The 19,259-nt window shown below is 50.0% G+C and overlaps 2 protein-coding genes across 7 annotated transcripts in view; one reads left to right on the top strand and one right to left on the bottom strand.

The window, feature by feature from the left end:
• Tnip1 (TNFAIP3 interacting protein 1) overlaps positions 1-8,062 on the top strand; it is a 50,343-nt gene extending 42,281 nt beyond the window's left edge. For 4 of the 6 annotated variants that reach the window (XM_071612041.1, XM_027954798.3, XM_071612040.1 and 1 more), the window contains 6 exons: positions 2,202-2,333; positions 3,403-3,528; positions 4,217-4,282; positions 4,808-4,999; positions 5,829-5,919; positions 7,263-8,062. In XM_071612041.1, the coding sequence (XP_071468142.1) occupies positions 2,202-2,333; positions 3,403-3,528; positions 4,217-4,282; positions 4,808-4,999; positions 5,829-5,919; positions 7,263-7,297 (642 nt within the window). In that variant the 3' untranslated portion in view covers positions 7,298-8,062. Of the gene's footprint in view, positions 1-2,201; positions 2,334-3,402; positions 3,529-4,216; positions 4,283-4,807; positions 5,000-5,817; positions 5,920-7,262 lie in introns of all 6 variants that reach the window. The other 2 variants (XM_027954799.3, XM_027954800.3) reach the window with 2 other exon arrangements.
• Positions 8,063-8,738: 676 nt separating this feature from the next.
• Positions 8,739-17,195, bottom strand: Gpx3 (glutathione peroxidase 3). Its single transcript, XM_027954790.3, has 5 exons — positions 16,739-17,195; positions 12,032-12,185; positions 10,576-10,693; positions 10,113-10,212; positions 8,739-9,683 (listed from the first exon to the last, which is right to left on the bottom strand). Exons 1-5 carry the CDS (start codon positions 16,823-16,825, stop codon positions 9,465-9,467), a joined length of 678 nt encoding a protein of 225 aa, XP_027810591.1. The 5' UTR covers positions 16,826-17,195; the 3' UTR covers positions 8,739-9,464.
• Between the last annotated feature and the right edge of the window lie 2,064 nt (positions 17,196-19,259).

The following is a 19,259-nucleotide window of genomic DNA, read 5'->3' on the forward strand; positions in this document are numbered from 1 at the left end:
TGAGCTGACGTCACAGTCCCTGCCCGCTTTACTGTTGCCTCCCCATGCCCTGAGTGATCTAGCCCTTGCTGGAGCCTGGGCTCGCTCTCCTCTAGACCTTTGCACCTGCTGCCTCTTCCAGCAGTGCCAGCCTTTACTCTGATGCTCTACATGCTGCCCTTCACCCTGATACCAGCCCTACTGATTGTTCAGGGTGAGCTTTAGCATCACTAACTCAACAAAGCCTTCCTTGGGTATCTTTTAGATCACCCTGTTTTAAACTCCTAAAATTCAGCAGCTCTTTTCACAGCCTTTCTCATTCCCTGGTAGTTCCTTCCTCTACTGTCTTTCCATCTAGCAATGAGGCACACATCCTCACCAGGGCATTTACCCAGGGCATTGCCCAGTGCTGGCACCAGGGGTCTCACCCTTGTGAAGTGGGATCTGGGGGGACAGGTACCCAGGGTGGAGGCTGGGTGAACTAGAAACTCTCTTGTCTGTACCAGGATAAGTTGCAATGGGACAGGCCTGGTTAAGGCCTGGTTCTGGTCCCAGCTTAGCCACTCTAGCCTCTTTTTGCCATCTGAATCCTGGTGGGAAGCATTCTAGCCCCGCTTTACCTCCAGCCAAGGGGTTTAAGGGAGAAGCTGACAGGAGGGGGCTTTGAAAGGAAGCCCTTGACAAGCCAGAAGGAGCTGTTCAGTTTGTGGCTCAGCTTTTCCCTCTGTGCTAATTGTTTTTCCTTTCCCTCTGTCTCCTGACTCTGTTCACAGTGGACTCTAGCATGAGTTTTTTTTTCCCTGGGTCCAAGCCCTGCTGGGGCATCTCTTTCTATTTATTTTTTGTTTGTTGCAGTGCTAGGGATCGAACCCAGGGTCTTGACCATATTAGCAAGTACTGTACCACTAAGCTACACCCCACCCCCTCTATTTGGTTTTGATATTTTATAGTCATTGATTATGCTGAGTCAGGGGCCTTGGGACCTATTCCCCAGAAGAAAAATTATCTGCCCTGAGCTGGGGAGATTGGATGTCTAAATCCAGGCAGGTACTGCCCAGTGGCAGAGTTGGCTTTAATGGAAGAGCTGGGAACAGAGACATCTGTGTGAATGAGTCATGCAAGGCAGGTAGCCTCAGGCAGGCCTCTCCCTGTGCCTGGACCTCAGTTTTCTCATCTAAAAAAACGGAGTGGAATAGAAGAAAAAAGTGAAGCCATCACTTCCCTTCAGAGCATCCTGAATTGGCTACTGGTTCAGCACTTTCCTTGTATCTAGGGAGCTAGAGACTGAATAGGGGCCCAAGTCCCAGCTGGGAAAGCCCTCTGTTTCCCCTCGGAGACAGAAACATTGTAGGAGACACTGTCAGCAATGCTGAGGCCTGGCATGCAGAGTCCCTGCTGGTCAGGGGCTGAAGTCCAGGTGGTAATGAAGGGTGATCAGCCTTGAGAGATGTTCCAGAGCTCTAAAGTTAACAGTTAATAGGGTTAAAGGAGAAAAGCAGTTAATAGAAGCCTTTTAAAAGATGTGAGCATAGTGTTTTACATAAAAAACATTATTTGGTGAACATGGTATATTAAGGGTGCTTTCCTGTTTTTATTTCAAAATGTTATTTGTTGATGTTTCAGTTTATCATAAGTGTTAGATAAAATCTTGCATAAGAAGAAATTAAAACCCAGCATAATGTAACTACAAGAGTTAAAGTGGAAGGGCTGGCTTGAATGGGAACGGATTGCTATGTTGAAAAATCTAACAGATGCCGAAGAATCTCAGGGTAAGGTAATTATCCAAGGAACTGAAGCATCTCTCAGGGACCTCAAGATTCTTTCTAGGTCTCGATTTACTAAGAATTGAGCTGCATCTGTTAAGAGAAGGAGATTTCCCCTTCTACAGTTTAGCCTGCTGGTTAAGAGCATATGCTGGGTTTGAATTCCTACATTGCCACGAACTAGCTGTGTGACCTTGGACAAGTCACTTTGGGTCTCTGAGCCGCGGTTTTCACATTTGTAAAATAGGGGTGATGATCAGAGTCTTTTTTTCATAGAACTGTGGAGAGGCTCAAACGAGGGGATGTGTACAAAATGTTAATAAATAGGGCAGCATTTATTAAGCTGTACTGGTGGTGGTGATTATTACTATCATGAAGAGGATCCCTGGGGATGAGCTCCAAAGGGGACTGATTTCCAGAGGTTCCCTATGATTCTCTCCCTTCTCTACCTGATCCCAGGCTCTAGAGGAAGCACTGAGCATCCAGGCCTCCCCGTCATCTCCACCAACAGCTTTTGGGAGCCCAGAAGGAGCTGCTGGCCTCCTAAGGAAACAGGAACTGGTGACACAAAACGAGTTACTAAAACAGCAGGTGAGACTGCGGGGGAGTTGGGCATTCCTGAGAGTCAGCATGGGCGTGGGGTCATGTAAATAGGAGTCCATTCCCTGGCCATTGGCAGGACCCCTGCCTGGGTGTAGGTTTATTGTTTCCAGCAGCGTGTCTCTGGCTTAAGTCCACTCTTCTGCCACCTTTATGACTTAGCCATCTCTGTGCCCTACTTGGTTCTTACTTATGTGTAAAAAATTAAGTTTAAATCTGTTTTAAAGGGAACTTTCTATAACTACTATACATGGAAAAATCTATTTATTTGGCACAAATAGAAAGTAACTGTGAGCAATAAATACAATAAAAGCAAAATGGTGTTATTGAACTATAACTGGATTCTCTTGCCTGGTGAATACTGTGAACTTGAGCCCTCTTTCTCAGAGATTGGCAAGCACTGGAAAGATAGCACAGACTTACTAGCGTGAAACAGTCTTTCTCTTTGGGATATGGGAGACTGGCAAGCCGTTGAAAGGTGATGGCTGTCCCCTGTGTCTCTGTGCTGCTTATACAACTCTTCATCCCCTAAATTTTCTTGGCCCCAGGCAGCATCTCAGTGATCTGCTGTGAGGTGTGAAGCTGTAGGCTTGGAGCAAGGGCCCTGCCTAGCCTGTCCTTTGCCCGGACACCCAAAATCCTGGGAGAGCGATGTGTCCTCTTCTCTGAGAGCCAGCAGACCCGAACTCCAGTCTGCCGCCATGCACTGGGTCTGTGGCCTCTGTGGCCTCTGCCTCTTTGTGGGCCTTGGCAGATGAAAGGATTGGACTGGTTGATGGCTTTCAGCCTTTTATTTTTATTTTTTTTAACATGAATCTTTCATTCAAATACAGTCCTGCCTTGAAGCCCAGAATATTAGAAGGACACAGAACTACTCTGTTTGAAGTTGTGGGCGGGCGCTCTAGATGCACCCATCCCATTTCCTGTGGTGACCCTGAGACAGGGCAAAACCAGCCCTGATATCAGTTGCCTCCAGCAGGAGGCATGGGGTGTGGGCCTAAGCAGTTGGAGTTCCTGCTAAGATGCCCACTCCCCCCACCTACCCCACCGTGCCCTCCAGGTGAAGATCTTTGAGGAGGACTTCCAGAGGGAGCGCAGTGACCGGGAGAGAATGAATGAGGAGAAGGAGGAACTGAAGAAGCAGGTGGAGAAACTGCAGGCCCAGGTCACCTTGTCCAATGCCCAGGTGGGAGCAACTGGACCAAGGAAGGGACATTAGACTGTCCTTATTGAGAGGAGTAAGAATTAGAGGGCCTTTCTTTGTCAGGACACTCTCTGGTTCCTTTCCAGCTCTGCTACCAAACTTCCCTATGACCTTGGCAAATCCCTTGCCCTCTGACCCAATATAAAATGCTGACGAATTTGAGCAGTTGGAGTTCCTGCTAAGATGCCCACTCCCCCAAATGGAAGAATTCAACAGAAGCCGGACAATCTCAGGGCAGGGCAGTTGTCCAAGAAACTGAAGCTTCTCTCAGAGACCTCAGATTCCTTCTAGATCTGAGCACTAACTCTAAGGCATCTCTATCTCTGACTTTCCAAAATCAGTTTTGATGCCTACAGGAACAAATTTAGGAATTGGCCCTTATTCACTCACCCACTCACAATGGAACTGAAAGATATTAATACGGAAGCAGTGAGGCTCACACAAACCCGCTGACTGTGTTCAGACCACCCATGATGAGAGGCTCACCCCACAGCTAGTAGCCTATGTTGTGCGGGGCCCCAGGGGCCTTTTCTGGGACTAGCCTAGGCACAATGACCCAGAGAGGTACTTAGGCCCTCAGCCAGTCCACCTTCTGGTCCAGTTAGGCACTGGGCCCAGACCTGGCTAGGAACTACCTGTGCCAACAGGCTTCTCTTCCTCCCTTCTCCAGATAAAATCATTCAAAGAATTTGAGAAGGCAAAAGAAACCCTCAAACAGCAGAAGAGGAAAGCAAAGGTGAGCATCTTAAGGGAGGAGGCAGCACTCGTCACATCTTACCTTCTCCAGGGGTGCAGTCTGATGGGAGGGGCTGTGTGCTGACACTCTCTGTCAACTCACCAATGTGGTGAAACAGGCACAGAGCAGTCATTGGCTCAGAGTAAGTGCTTAGGACACAGTGACTGTCATCATGGATACCTGTGGCCCTGTACCCAACCTTCAGTGCCCAGGTACCACCCTTCCATTCTCATGTACCAGGTTTTATGGCATGTACTAGTCTTTCGTATGTGTGTACCTGCTTTCTGAGTTCATGTGCCAGCTGTTTATGCCAGGTGCCACCCTTCCAAGTTCATGTACCATCTTTGCATATGCCCGTACTCGCCTTCCGTGCCATGTACCAGCCGGCAAGTCCCACCTCCCATGTCCATGTCCCAGCCTTTAGTACCTTTAGAAAGCTAAGATTCTATGGAAGTGAGATGGGTGCCACTAGGATGGCTTGTGTAGCCTGTTGCAGCCAGGGCCAGATGTGAACCTTTTTTGCAGGCCTCAGAAGAGCGATACCATGTAGACCCCCTTCCGGAACACCTCTGTGGGCCCTACCTCTATGCCTACCCACCCACACCAGCCATGGTGCCACACCATGGCTTTGAGGATTGGTCCCAGATCCGCTACCCTCCACCACCCATGGCCATGGAGCATCCGCCCCCACTCCCCAACTCGCGCCTCTTCCATCTGGTGAGTCTGCCCTCCTTCCCTCAAGAACACACACAGGGGCTATTCCAGGCCTTTTCCAGAGAGGAAGGTCAAATGAAGGTGTCAGACACTGCAGCCTCAGCAATTCATGAGCAGCACCATGGTGGCAGGCAGGTGTCCAGGGCCTAGGTCTGGCCTGCTCTCCCAGGAGTCAGAATTCTGCAGCCCACAGCTGTTCAGGGTTACTGGTATAGAAAGGAGAAGACTGAGTAACAGCTCAGGACAGGAAGGAGGGCGCCCTCCAGGCCCAGGCCAGGAAGGTCCATTTGGGCTTGACTCTGTTATCTTCTCCACATGTGCCAGATTCCAGAGTGTTCACTATGTTTCTCTCCCTTTTCCTCCTCCTCTTCCTTTTCTCTTATCACATTTTTCTTTTTTTGCTTTTCTCTTATTATTTTTCCAAAGAGCTGCTGTCCCCTGCCCCATCTTCAGCAGTCCCTCTTCCGCACAAACACCCCAGCTTCTCCTTGGACAATTACAGCAGCCTGCCATCCAGCCCTCTCTGGCTTTCCCTGGTGTGAGCATCCTCTATACATGTCTTATTTTAGCACTGGAGTAGCATGTGCTAAAGAGTTTGATTCTGTAGCTGTAGAGAACTGGATTCAAAACCAAGCTTGGCTACTTTCCTAGCTAGATAATGTTTCTTAACCCTCTGAGCCTCCGTTTCCTCACCTAGGAATGATAACCAGGATGGTTGTAAGGATTGAATTATACTTGGTTAGTTGATGTTTGTTTATTAGGATTTGGCATTATATCTGCTGTTGTAATTTTTGAGTGTGTTATTGATTATTAAGCACCAGTTTCGTTGCAGCCAGAATATACCTGGCGTCCACCCTGTGGCACAATGCGGAATCAGAGCGCCCAAGTGACAGACCCACCTTCCACCAGGCCTGCCGACCCCGGTGAGTGTGGTCCCCTAGTACAGGAGCTTGTCGCCCCCTGGAGAAGGTAACTTATCTATCAGTATTGCTCCAGTTTGATCTGGGGGGTTTGATCCAGTTTGATTTGAGAGGCCTAGCTCTCTCAAGTACTGTTGGAAGGGAATTGATGTTGGCTCCAGAGTGAGGGAACTGAAATCATGCATTCATTCATTCTAGTTTGTTGTCACATGCCGAGCACCTTAGCAACCTGACTTCCTCCCACTAGGCCCCACCTCCTAGATGCTCCACTATTTCCCAATAGGGCCACAGGCTGGTAACCATACCTTTAGCATTTGTTCTGCAAAATGCCTTTACAGAACATTTAGATCCAACCTGTAACACTTTGGTAAGAGGATGGAAGGAGAGTGGCTGACGCAAGCTGATGGAAGGCTGGTGTGGGGAACACCAGCCAGGAACAACATGGGGAAAGAGAGAGGGGGGACAAGACACAGGTAAAGGCCTGGCAGATCTATGCTGTATGGGGCCTTGCAGAGTATGGAAGGAATGCTAGTTTGTACCCTAAGCATGTTATGGAGTCACTGGATGTCTTAAAGCAGAGTGGAATGACCAGATTAGCATTTTGGAAAGCTCCCTCTGGCCATAGTGTTTGCCATAAGAGGTTACAGGGACTGGGGCTGCATTCACCAATCAGAGGGAGGCTGTAATGACTGTCCTCACTCCCTGTAGGACTCTCATGAAACAGGAGGCACTGCCTTACCAGTGGAGCTCTGGGAACAGAATCACAACTAGTGGATGGTAGCTATAGGGAGACCAAGTCCATCTCAGCATGAAGAACTTTCTTAACCAGAGTTACAATTGCAGAGAAAAGAAGCCAGTTATAAGGAGGTAGTGAGAGCAGAATGGATGACCTGCAGGAAGTGTGGATTATAGGATTTGGAGCCAGGAAGAAGATATCAAACTGATCAGTCATTTCCAGAGGGTCTGTGGAGCCCTTGGAGGCTGCTTTGATGAATGGCAGAGGGTGGCCTGGTGGGCAAGGATGACCCCTCCCCCATAACTACTCACTTCTAGAAGCTGGAGCCAGAGTGACAGTGACTGGGTTCATATCCCAGCTCTACTACTCCCTGCAGCTGGGACTTTGGGCTTTTTAAAATTTCTGTGTCTCAGTTCCTCCTCCACGAAGGGGGTAATGATGGGCTTACTACACAGGGTGAGGATTACATGTTGAATGTTCCTAAGACACAGCCTGGCAGTCAGTTGCAAGCTGTTATTTATTTCACAGGGACTTAGTTGCCTTCCATAGAAGACTTTGAAACTGATTGTACCACATAATTCTTAAGTCTTCAACGTTTTTGTTTATTTAGAGTCTGCAAAAAATGACCATGAGGGGCCCCAGTGAGACCAGATTGTGTCATTTGGCTCTATCTTCGTCTTGGAGAGCCAGCTGACCTCAGATTACCGAAAACTAGAAGCCACATATTCTTTGTGGCCAGAGCCGCAGCTAGACAGGAGGCTGAGATGTGCAGACGGCTCATACCTCCAGCCCTGAACTGTTTACAAGACTGGGGAGGCTCCACCCACAAGGCTTCCACATGGGCTCCTCATCTGGCGATGACCAGGGGAAACTCACCGCCCTGCCTCCTGTCACCAAGTTGAGAGCCCTCACCTGGCTGACCTGCCATCCTTCTTTGAAGCAGCTGGACTTCCATCTTTAGAGTGGATTGCAGCCCAGACCCCTTCTTTCAGAACCTCCACAGAAGTGGTTCCAGCCCCTCCAAGCGCCACATCCAGTTCATGTGTGTGTTCAATTTTTGCTTCCAGCTCTGTAGCAGGACCTGTCCCATGTCCATCCCTACCCCTCTGTGAGGAGCTGCAGGAAGAATGGGTTTGTCTCCAGAGTAGGAGAGAATGACAGGGTATTCTGATGTTGGGGCCCTCTCCACTCCACCTCCAATAGCCTCATGAGAGGTGTCACCACCTGGGATGAGGGCCAAGCCAGCCATATCTGCTGAGGGACCCAGACTGAAGCTGCCAGGCCCTGGAGTTCAGGCCCTTCGCCCCCAGGCTAGAGGTTTGTGGTGTCGGAGGCCTGTATCTGGGTGGCTGTCTGTTCCTAGGCAGCTGTTTGCACGCATCTTGGACATAAATCCAAGTGGAAAATCAACATTCTGTGACTGGTATTCTTTTTTGTCCTAATGTTCCCCTCTCGGCCAATCAGAATGCTGCTTTCCAGGTTCTATACCCCTTTCTCCCATTTCCCTGAGAACATTACCAGTATTTGAGGAGCAGTATAAGGAGCCTAGGCTGAGAGCCAAGGGACCTTGCTTTAAATTCAAGTTTTGCCTCTCACTCACCAGGAGACCTGGGGTAAGGAGTGAGCCTCAGTCTCCCCATTTTTCAAATGAAACACTTCTCAGCCATTGCCACCTTGAAGAACTATGGGCAAGAATGAGAGGTGGCATGAACTGGTGTGTATGAACTCAAGATGCTGAGTGAGAGAAGCACAGTAGATCTAGATGAAAGTCAAAAAGAGGACACCAGAGGGCTGGGCACGGTGGTGCACACGGTAATCCCAGCTGCTCAGGAGGCTAAGGCAGGAGGATCACAAGTTCAGAGCCAGCCTCAGCAAAAGTGAGGTGCTAAGCAACTCAGTGAGACTCTATCTCTAAATAAAATATGAAATAGGGCTGGGGATGTGGCTCAGTGACCAAGTACCCCTGAGTTCAATCCCCCGTGCCAAAAAAAAAAAAAGCAGGGCCCAGCGCACTCCCTCCTCTCTTTAACCCTCTCCCCACATGCTGGGACAGCCACCATTGAGGAAGCACCACAGTAGACTGAGCTGCTGCAGAAAGGCCTTTACTGGGCAGGTAGGATGTGAGCAATGCCAGTGGACAGGGTGAGGAGAGAGAACACGTCCTCCCAAGGAGCAGAGGAGGCATCCCTGCCATGGGTCTCAGCCTGAATGCACTAAAGGCTGGACCTTGGGCAGGCTCAGGGGAAGCCCGCCCACAAGGGCTTCGGGCCCCTCCCTCATAGAGATGCCATCCCTGACATGGGGTAAGTGGCCCTCACACTCACTTCTGCCTTGGCTAATCTCAGGGAGCATTGTGGGGTGGGGACAGATGCTTGGGAGGGCCCTTCAGGAAGGAAAAGGATGGTTAGGCAGTGTGGGAGACCCAGAAATTTCCGGGGACTTCACTGGTGGTACTTGGAGGCAGTAGGAGATGCTGGCCCCAAGGCTGAGATCAGGTTAGAGTAGTGCAGTCAGACCTAGCACTGGTTTTTCCTTTAGGCTGAAAGCAAATTGTTCTCATTGGAATAGAGAATTGGAGAGGAAAGGGTATTACTGTCCAGCATTTTGCAGGACACACAGGTAGATTCACAGGTGTGCGAACACCCACACACACAGTGGTACAGACTCACGTTTGTGTCAAGCTGGGTTCTTTTGTAATAAGAAAGGGGTCTGTAATGGGTGTATAATATACTTGGAAACATGGAATCCTTCCTGAATGGAGTCCCTCCCCAGCCCCTGCATGGTGGACATGGGGTGGAGCAGGTATCAGTTACTACCCCCTGGCCCTCAGGGTTGCCTGCTGCCTCATGTAGGCCAGGATGTCCATCTTGACATTGTTGACTGTGGTCCGGTGGTACCAGCGCATGATGGGTATGCCATCTGGCCCCACCAGGAACTTCTCAAAGTTCCAGCGGATGTCATGGATTTTCATGGGTTCCCAGAAGAGGCGTCCAGGTGAGCCCAGGAGCTCCGAGGTGGGAGGACAGGAGTTCTGGAGCAGGAGTAAAGAGTGGCATCAACCTGGCTGGGGTCCCTCCCTCCCTTTCCCTCTTCCTTCCCTCCCCCTCTTCCTTCCCTCCCCCTGCCTTCCTGGGGGTAGAACAGCCTGGTGCTGAGAAGAAAGCACCAGTTTGGGTACCAGACTTCCAGTCCCTACTGGAAGTGATTAGAAGATTGTGAGGCCCTTAACCTGTCCCTTCCAGTGTCCGGCCTGGGCCTTATCTGTAAAATGGGCTGATAAGATCCTAGGGACTGCAAAGCCCTCTACTTGGAATAATAGTCAGATACCAAGAAATTCCCTAAGAGCCTAGGATTGGGGGAGGGCAACCTAGGCTTTGTCTCTTGAAGGCTAGGTCAGGAGCAGCTCTGCCCTATGCAGTCAGAGGGAAGAGAGCCTCCTCCCCAGTGGCTGCTCACTCACCTTCAGGAAAGTGTAAAACTTCTGCTCTTTGTCCCCATTCACATCCCCCTTCTCAAAGAGCTGGAAATTAGGGACGAAGCCACCACCTGGTCGGACATACCTGCAGGGAATGTTCTTAGATGGGCACAGGGCTCAGAAATGAGGAAAGGGGCAGAACAGCAGAGGGAGTGTTGGGAGTCTGGTTTTATCCAGGGTGGGCAGTGGGAGCCAATGACTGTTGGATGGGCACAAGTATAGTGTGTGACCTGGGTCTTCTTTGTCCAGCTTGGTCTGGACAAAGTAACCCCCCACCTCAGTTCTCCCTCCTCCTCTTGATAAGCTCTGCCCCATCATCCCTTTTCTCTTTCCTGTCTCACTTTCCCCTCATTCCACTAAATGGGGTTTGTAGAAGGGGAGAGTGGTTCTGAATGGCTCCTAAATGCCACTGTGGAGAGGGTCAACACAGGACTCAGTGGACACTCACTTGAGGCTGGGTAGGATCTCTGAATTCTCTCCTGGCTCCTGTTTTCCGAATTGGTTGCAGGGGAAGCCCAGAATGACCAGACCAAATGGTCCAAGCTCTTCCTGTAGTGCATTCAGTTCTGGGTCGAGGAGAGAGCAGAGGCAGGGTAGCCTGGTGAGGAGCCCTGCCTGGTCTGTCCCCCTCCTGTGGCTCACCAATATACAGCTGAAATCACAGGCCTGACGGGAAGGACTTGCCCAAGAGCATCCGGTGAGTTTGTGGTATTGCTGGAATTCAGGCCCTGTCACCCTAACTAACCTGGATGGGAGGTTTGGGGGAAAAGACACAAATACCCTTCCTCAAATCAGCGGTCTCTGGTCCACTGCCAAGGCCACCACCAACTGAGGGCTCTTCAGAGCTCATAGGATTGAGTTTCCTGGAGCAAGAACCATTCATCCCTAGACACAAGGCTTCCTTGGGGTGGAGTGGGGTCCTCACAACACTCCATCCTCTGGGAATTCAGGAACCCAAGGGACTCCCCAGTTTCCGCAGCACCCCTGGCCTTGCATGCATTGCCCACACCCAGCCTACCTCTGGTGCAAACACACTCTGCTCTGTTCCAAGGGCTGGACAGAGCATTCAGGACAGAGTGCTCACTGCCACTGGGCCTGCTTGTCACTCCACCTCCAGGAACTGATTTCAGGGTCAGACTGCCTTTGCCTTCCCCTAGGCTCTGCCAGCTGGCCCCAGCTCCTCCAGGGTGCTCAACCCTCCCCTGGGTGCTGAAAGAGGCCTTTGGCTTGCTTACTCCATTGGGCTCCTACTCTGCTCCAATTGAGAAAGAAATAAGGATATTAGGGAATATGAAGCCTGGGTCAAATACCCAGTTCTGTCACTAGTAGTTTTGTGATCCTGGTTAACTTGTTTCTTCAGGCTGAGCCTTAACACATTTACCTGTATGTTAAGGAGAGGTGAAGGCTGAACTAGGTCATCTTTAAAGTTTATTCTAGAATGGACTGTCCCAATGAGACCCGCCCTCTCATCCTCCCATCCACCTGCACACACCATGGGGCCTCATGCCAATGGCCTGTTTTCCAAAGTGTGGCCAAGAGAGGTGCTGAGGTGCCAAGGTGTCAAGGAGGGAAGATAAGCCATTCTCAGCCAGTTGCCGGTAAAGAGAAACTACAGCCCCAAACCACCTTCTCTATCCCTCTGCTTCCAGGCCACTGAGGTGCCCAGGGATGAAGGAGGACAGCCAGGAATCTCCTGGAATATGCCCAAAGATGATCAGACCTTAGGCTTATAAAAGAATCCTCACAAAACTGTGGAACATTGTATAATCGGGACCTGGAGTTTGGAATCTCATGGCCACTATCACCCTTTCTCCCCTTGCACCAGAGAAGCTCCTATGATTGAGATGTGTCCAAGTGACAGAAACAGCTCCAAACAGAGCAGAGGAGGAAGGGCAGGGTCTTACCAAGGTACTGGTCTGTCAAACCTCAGTAGCTGGCCACGTTGACAAAGAGGATGTATTTGCCAGAGTACTGCTTAAAGGGAATGTACTCCTCTCCATCGATGGTGAGGGCACCATACTCATAGATGGTGCCACTCATGCCACCATGGCAGTCTGTCTGGAAGAGAAAAAGACCAGCAGCAGGGAGCAGTTAGAGCTGGAAGGAAACTTGGACATTTTTCACTTTGAAGTTAATGAAAGATCCCAACAGGGAGCACGACTTGCCCAAGACCACACCAAAAATGAACTGGACTAGAACTGAGCCTCCTAATTCCCTGTGTAAGATAATGATGATGAGACACTCAAGTGCTTAATAAACACTTCCTATTAACATTTAAGCACTTAATAAGAGAGGGCTATGGAACCCTAGAAATCACTTCGGGATAATTTTCCACATCATATATCACACATTTACAAGGCTCAAGGGCGACTGCCCTGGTGCTGGGAGCTGGTAAATCTTACTGGATGGACTGATGGATGAGTGGCTGCTGCAATAGTCCCGGAAAGTGATGGTGAGGCCTGCACTAGGCCATTGGGAAGGAAAAACTGAGCAGAAAGGAGGAAGCATCAGTGTGAGTGGTGACTCAGAGGCGCCAAGTCTGCCTCCAGACTTGGGAAGATGTTATGAAATAGGGAAGGAAGACCAGGAGCCAGGAATGAGGAAAGGCCTCTGGTAAGGGTTAGATGTGGCTATAAAGGTAAAACCATGCCTAGCATATACTACATGTTCTCAGGTGAGCCGTTGTGACGATGACGAACATACCTTCTCTCTGTCTAACTGCTGCTCCACAGGCAGCCCCCAGGACAAGGAGGGATGGAGCACGGTGGCACTGTGATTTAGGATACCTCAGTTCTGCCTCCTTCTCTACCACTATATGATCTTGGATTGGCCCTTCCTCTTCCCCTGGCCTCACCTTGAACTAGATCAGCCAGTCTCAATCCAGGTGGCTTGACAGCATCACCATCAGTGGGAGAGGAGGGGATGGGATTACACCTTGCCGGCAAAATGTTGCCCAGGACCCCTCTCTACCCCATCCCTTGTCCCAGACCTGGAAGACAAAACTCTTGGGTCTACTCTTGAAAGTTGGTCACTGCAATGACAACATGACTCAGCAGGTGGATTGTGAAGCAAAGGGAAAAGCTTGAAGCCATTGTATTAGGTGATCTTTGTGGGCCCTGTCATCTGATGAGAATGAAAAAATGGTAAACAAATGGAGCAAAAACTGGCCTGAGAGACCTGGCTAGGACAGTGACAGGTGGTGAGCAATAGAGGCATAAATTCACTCCCTTCTTTCCCTTCAATTCTGGAAAACGCACTGCTGGGGCAAGGTCCCTGGACCTAACTGGGTGAAGGAAGTAATCCACCCAGCAGGCGTGGCCCCAGCAGGGTATAGATAACCTGTCTGTCATGAAGTGGCTGCAGGCTGAGGCGGGTGAGGCTGGACTGCCTCCGCCAGGTCATTCCCTGGCAGCTGCAAGCTCTTTTCTTGGCTTTGGAGAAAATTCTCTGCTTCACATGAGTCTAATAGTCCATACCACGTGACTTCTGCTGACTGAGCAGGACCAAGACCCAAACTCATTATTCCTTCTGCCCTGCAGACTCCTAGGTCACAACTGGGGTCACTTCTACCTTAAAACGCAAACAGACCAACAGCCCAGCTGGCCACAAAGGTCTGGCAGCCTCCCACCTCCTCCACTCCACCCTCAGCTAAACATGATCTCTGGGATGTGGACAGGAAAAAAGCCAAGAGGTTGACTAAACAATCAGAGCTTACAAACAAATGGGAGCATCAACTTCTGGGCAGTTTCCGGGTGAGGGTGGGGCAACTGGCACCCATCTCATCAGGTAACAGTCCGGTTGGCTGTTGGCCCTGGGCAAGTCAATTTTACTCTGGGGTCCTTGGTCTGAAGATAATCCCAACTGCCTCTCAAAACAGCTGTGAGAATCCACTGGCAGATTGAGACAGGCTTAAAATCTCTTGGAAAGAAAGGCACAGGTCAAGGGATTGAGATTATTCTGTCTGCATCTGGGGTAAAAGGCCCTGAGGTTCCTCCATTATTGAGAGGAGAGAAGCTGATGTTCACCAGCCAATGTGAGGGCGGTGCACTGGGCAGGGTGTCTGTCACCAGGAGGAAGGATGAGTGGCAGCCTCCACACTTACTGCTGCAGCTAGTGAGGCTGGTGCTATGGATTCAGACTGACAGGTCAGAGTGGCCCATGGTAGGGGGGTAGTCCCAGACGGCAGAGGGGAGAGGCCATGAAAGTGCCTCAATCCAGGAGAGGAGCGTTCTGGTGACCCAAGAGTTGGTGGCAGGGCCAGGGACAACAGTGAGGGCCCTGGCTGGCTAGGGCTGTAGGTCTGTGTCTTTCTCTTCTCCCATCAATGAGATGCTGTTGAAGGAGGACTGTGCTGGGAGGCAGGAGACCTGGGTCTGGGTACCGCCGTTGTAAGAGGGAGTCAGATTCACTCCTGTCTTAAGAGCCCTTCAGCCCTGACATCAACCTGTGGTTCCATGATTCTCTCTGCCTCGTTTAGTCACTTAGAAACCAGTGGTTACTAGGATCCCATGCACGTCAGCAGCTGTCATTCTTTCCAGTGTCTGCAACATTTCCTTTTGTACAGCAAGGACAGGGAGCCTGGGCAACCTTAAGCTACACTGAGGAGGCAAGGAGGAAAGGAGGGTTCCCTTTGTTCCTAGCCCCTCCCTTAGAGTTGGAAGAGGAAAACATATCTCTGGAGCTGAATCACCTGTGGTCCGTCCCATTCTGCACATGCCCCACTCTCCATCCCTTTGTCCTGATGGTAGGGACAAAGTAAATGGTTAGGTCCTAGAAGCTAGAGCTGTGGCATCTCAACTCTAAGGCCTAGGAAGATAGATGAGCATACCCAGGCTGTCATTAGCCAGCAAGTCCTGGCTGGTTGGGTCTGATATGATCAGATTTCACTCTAAGACTTCTAGACCATACCCATCCTGTTTTCTCTGAATCCATTCTTGCCTACCCAGAGTTCTGCAGAAAACACATGGCCATGTTGAATCATTCATGGCATCCATTCCCTTCACTGCCAGCCTTCTTAGGGCAATGATGAATCTTCCTTTCTCCTAGGGGCTGGGACAGACTCCATGGTGCTGACCTGCCCATGGTCCACCCCCACCCCTACTCCACAGCCTAATTCAAAACTAAGTCCCATGCCTGCCCTAGAAAATGCCTTCAGAGTTGGTAGTTATAAACAAGCCTGGATAGAAAGGAGAGCTTCATGGCCATCCAGACTTAGACCTGACTCCAAGGAAAGGCAGACTCATGGAAGAGCAAAGGGGTTAGAAACAGACAGAGGAAATTGCTCTTGGACTGGACTTCCTGAGAAGTAGATGGAATATTGGACACAGCATGAACTTATAAGATCTTAGAATAAAGACCCAGAGGATTTTAGAAATAAAAGTCAAAGCTATGGGCTGGGGTAGAGTGTTTGCTAGCATGTGTGAGGCACTGGATTTGATCCCTGGCACCACATTAAAAATAATAATAAATAAATAAAATAAAGGTATTGTGTCCATCTACAACTAAAAAAATTTTTTTAAAATAAGTACATAAGCACGTTGGTGGGGTGGGGTGGGGTGTATACTGGGAGGGTAGAGATAGAAATCCTTCTCTTTGGGTCTATTCCTACTTCTGGTTTCTGCCTCTCTGCCCTGGGGAAGAGGAGGAGTCTACAGGATCCACCCAGGCACATTTTCACCAAGGAGATAAGCATGCTGGTTCATCCCCAACCTTCTTCAGCATCCCCACTCCTACTCTAAAGCCACACACCCTGCTGGCGATAGACTGAGGCTCAGGGAATTGTGCCTCTCCTTCGGAGTTGATGATCCCCAGCTCTCTCCAACTACCAGGTTTGCTCAGGCAATGTGGACAGTGGATCATTGGTAGTGAGGCTGTCCCACAGGAAACCCCTCAGAGGACAGTTTATTGATTTGACTGCTTCTGAAGTCATCTGTTTCATTGTGTCCTTCCTCTACCCCACCCCTGCCCTGAAGATGGAGAAACTGAGGCCCAGAAAGGGGTGGAGACTTAGGATCCTGAGTATTCTGCATTGCCCATTCAACATTCTTTCAGTCACAAATCTCTGCTTCTTCTGCCAATGCCCTGGAATCCATGTGGGTGGTTCTACCTGTGGTTATATATCTGGGGTAGAAGAGCCCCCAGGCAGTTCCTGAAGACCAGGGCCATCCTGCTGCATTTGTCCTCCCTTTCTCCTTACTACCATCTCCCTGGGAACAGGCAAAGCCAACCCAGAGGCTGTCACTGGGCCTCTTTCTGGGTAGTGCCACCCCACCACCCCACCCTACTGGAGGACAGCAGTTAGCACCAACTGACACAGATGTAGCAAGACGACCCCCTTCCCCAGAGGTAGCAGAGAGGGATGCCTTTCTCCCCATTCATTCTGCCCACCTGGAGGACCCAGGTCTGGATTAGATGGAACTTGGAATAGATCTATGGTCACCGGTGGGGGTCCTTGGGGTGGAGGGGGAGGCAAACAAAGTTAACGATGTCCCTCGAACCTGGGTTTGCCCTTTCTGCAGGGAAACCTGGGAAGAGAGGTGCCTCGCTACTGTGAGATGGACACCTGGCAGCTACGTTCACTTCCCTGTCTCCCGCCCTGGAAGCTCACTCACCTTCGACTTCTCTTGTCCCCGGCTCGGCGGGACGAAGCCCGTCAGGAGCAGGGAGAGAAGGCAGGATGCCCGGAGGAACCGGGCCATGGCGGGCTGGGGGAGCGTCTCAGGCGTGCCTCAGACGCTGTCAGCTGCCGGATCACCGTCGGTCTGAGGTGTCCGAAGCTCCAAGTCACCTTTCAAGCCCTCAGCGGTGGCCAATCCGCGGCCAGGTCGGGGTCCTCTTAGCCAATCGCAGCGCAGCTAGGATTTCAGGGGCAAGTCGCGCCCGCCTTTCTCTCTCCCCCTCCCCAGGCCCTGGGCGACAGTGACATAAGCAAGTCTGGGCAGAAAGATGGGAGTGAGGTCCTCGGTGAACGCCGGAGGCGGTCCTCTCCTCTTAGGGCTCCAAAGTGCGGGAGGAAGCAAGCACAAGGTTCTCCAGATCAACCAGGGCCAGGGGGCCCGAAAACACCCAAGAACAGATGGGTAGTTTAGTTCTGGGAAGTAATTCTTACTCCCCAGGCTTTAAAAATTACCCTGTGATGGTCCTGCCCTGATGTTGATGATTTTAAAATTCAGCAAGATCTGAAGTTAGACCTTCTGGAACAGTTACCATATGTAGGTTTAATACTTAAGAAACATTGTAGGTGAACTGGGATTTTCAGTGCATTCTCCTCCTGGGTAAGGCATGGGATGCCTCTGCTGGTTTGGCAGCAGAAAACATTTTTGCTCCCTGTGTAGTCTTTTTTCCTTCTTTCTTTCTTTTAATTGACACATAAGAATATTACATACATAACTGTACAGTCTTGAGCACATTGCTTTTCCTCTCTGAGCCTCAGTTTCCCCAACTGTGTAATGATGGGATTGGTTAATGATCTCTCAGGCCCTTCTGGCTCTGGCTGAATGATGAGTTTTAAGTGACAGATTTAGCCCAGAAATCACTTGAGGGTAGGGCCCATGATCCCCACCTGGCCAGGACCTGAACTCAGTAGATGTTTAACATTTGCCAAACTAATCAATCATTAAATGTGTTTCTCTGTTAGGAGATACTCCCCATCAGGCCAGACAGCTGTATGCCTACTGTGCAGGCATAATCTTACCTACAGATAGGGAATGGGCTGAAATCGGCAACTCACAAATTTTTCTGGGTACCAGGGAAGCCATTAGTACAGATTCCTGGGTCCAACTTCAGAATGACTGCATTAGAATCTCTAGGAGGAGAGGCTAAGAATCTGCCTTCCGACATGTTCCTAGGGTGATTCTGAGGCAGCCATCCTGCCCTTAGTCCTCATGGTATTAGTCTCAGGATTAGGAACCCTCTAGAAATCTCTTGTGACCAACAAATACCTTAACTATGATTCAAGAACCAGAGGTTCTTGAAAGGTCTGTTTCTCATTCTTCAGGAAATCTTTCTTCCTCAAACCACAACATGTTGACATATTGAAATGGAAGGAATCTTAGAGGCCAAGAAACCTTTTTTTTTTTTTTTTTGTGGCATAGGGGTGCCCTACCATTGAGCTACATCCCCAACCCTTTTTATTTTTTGAGACAGGAGCTCACTAAACAGCTGAGGCTGGCCCGGAACTTGCAATCCTCCTGCCTCGGCTTCCCAAGTCACTAGAATTATAGGGATGCACCACTGCACCAAGCCAGGGAGTCTTTAGACAATTTAAAGCACAGAAGCATATGAACAGTGACTGACAGTATATGTGCTCAATCAATATTATTTATCCAAATACTTCATTTCACTGAAACCTAGAGTTGGGGAACAACTTACCCAAGTTCCCACAGCAAATTGGTGGCAGAAAAGAAACCAGAATCCAGGTCTCTAGACTCCAGTCTAGGATCTTCTCAATGTTGTTCTGTGATTTTTTTGAGGTTCATAGTTACCCAAAGATACAAACATCTGGGTACATATCAGTTTATCAGAAATCCATGTTCATTAGCACCAGTAGGCATCCAGTGACCCTGCTGAGTATATACCTAGCACTTAACACCATGAAAAATGCTGAAGAGGTTCCTAGAAGCTACAGTCCTTGCCCTCAACAGTACAGCCAGCAGATCCAGCTATGGTGAGGCAAGTGAGGCACTAGGGTCATGCAAGTGTGCAGGGCAGGACCTAAGAGGGAAAGTCACTGTAAGTTTTGCACCCTATGTTCCTCACTTGCCTGGCCTGAGCCCTGGGGCTGGTGTTCAGTTTCTTTGGGTGGGGGGCAAGAAGGATCCAGAAGCCTAAGGGGTTGTTCTAGGTTGTTATAGAGTCACAGAGAAGTTATTTTCCTTTACGAGGTCTCATTTGGCCCACCTGTGAAACAAGGGTCTTTGACAATCTCTCAGCAGTGACCTCCGTGGCTTTTCAGCTCAGGGTCTAAGAAAAGCCTGTGCCACACAAAACCTAGGAGCCCTGAAAACATGGCAGTGAGGTGGGAGGCTTGGGTGGGGTGCGTGCCCTGGCATTGAGGAGACCCTGCTGCATTCTACTTTCAGAGGAGGTCTGATCACTGACCAAAGAGCATGAAGATGAGGATGAAAACAGCAC

This window comes from Marmota flaviventris, chromosome 5 (assembly GCF_047511675.1).
Source record: "Marmota flaviventris isolate mMarFla1 chromosome 5, mMarFla1.hap1, whole genome shotgun sequence".
Classification (NCBI taxonomy): Eukaryota; Metazoa; Chordata; class Mammalia; order Rodentia; family Sciuridae; genus Marmota; species Marmota flaviventris.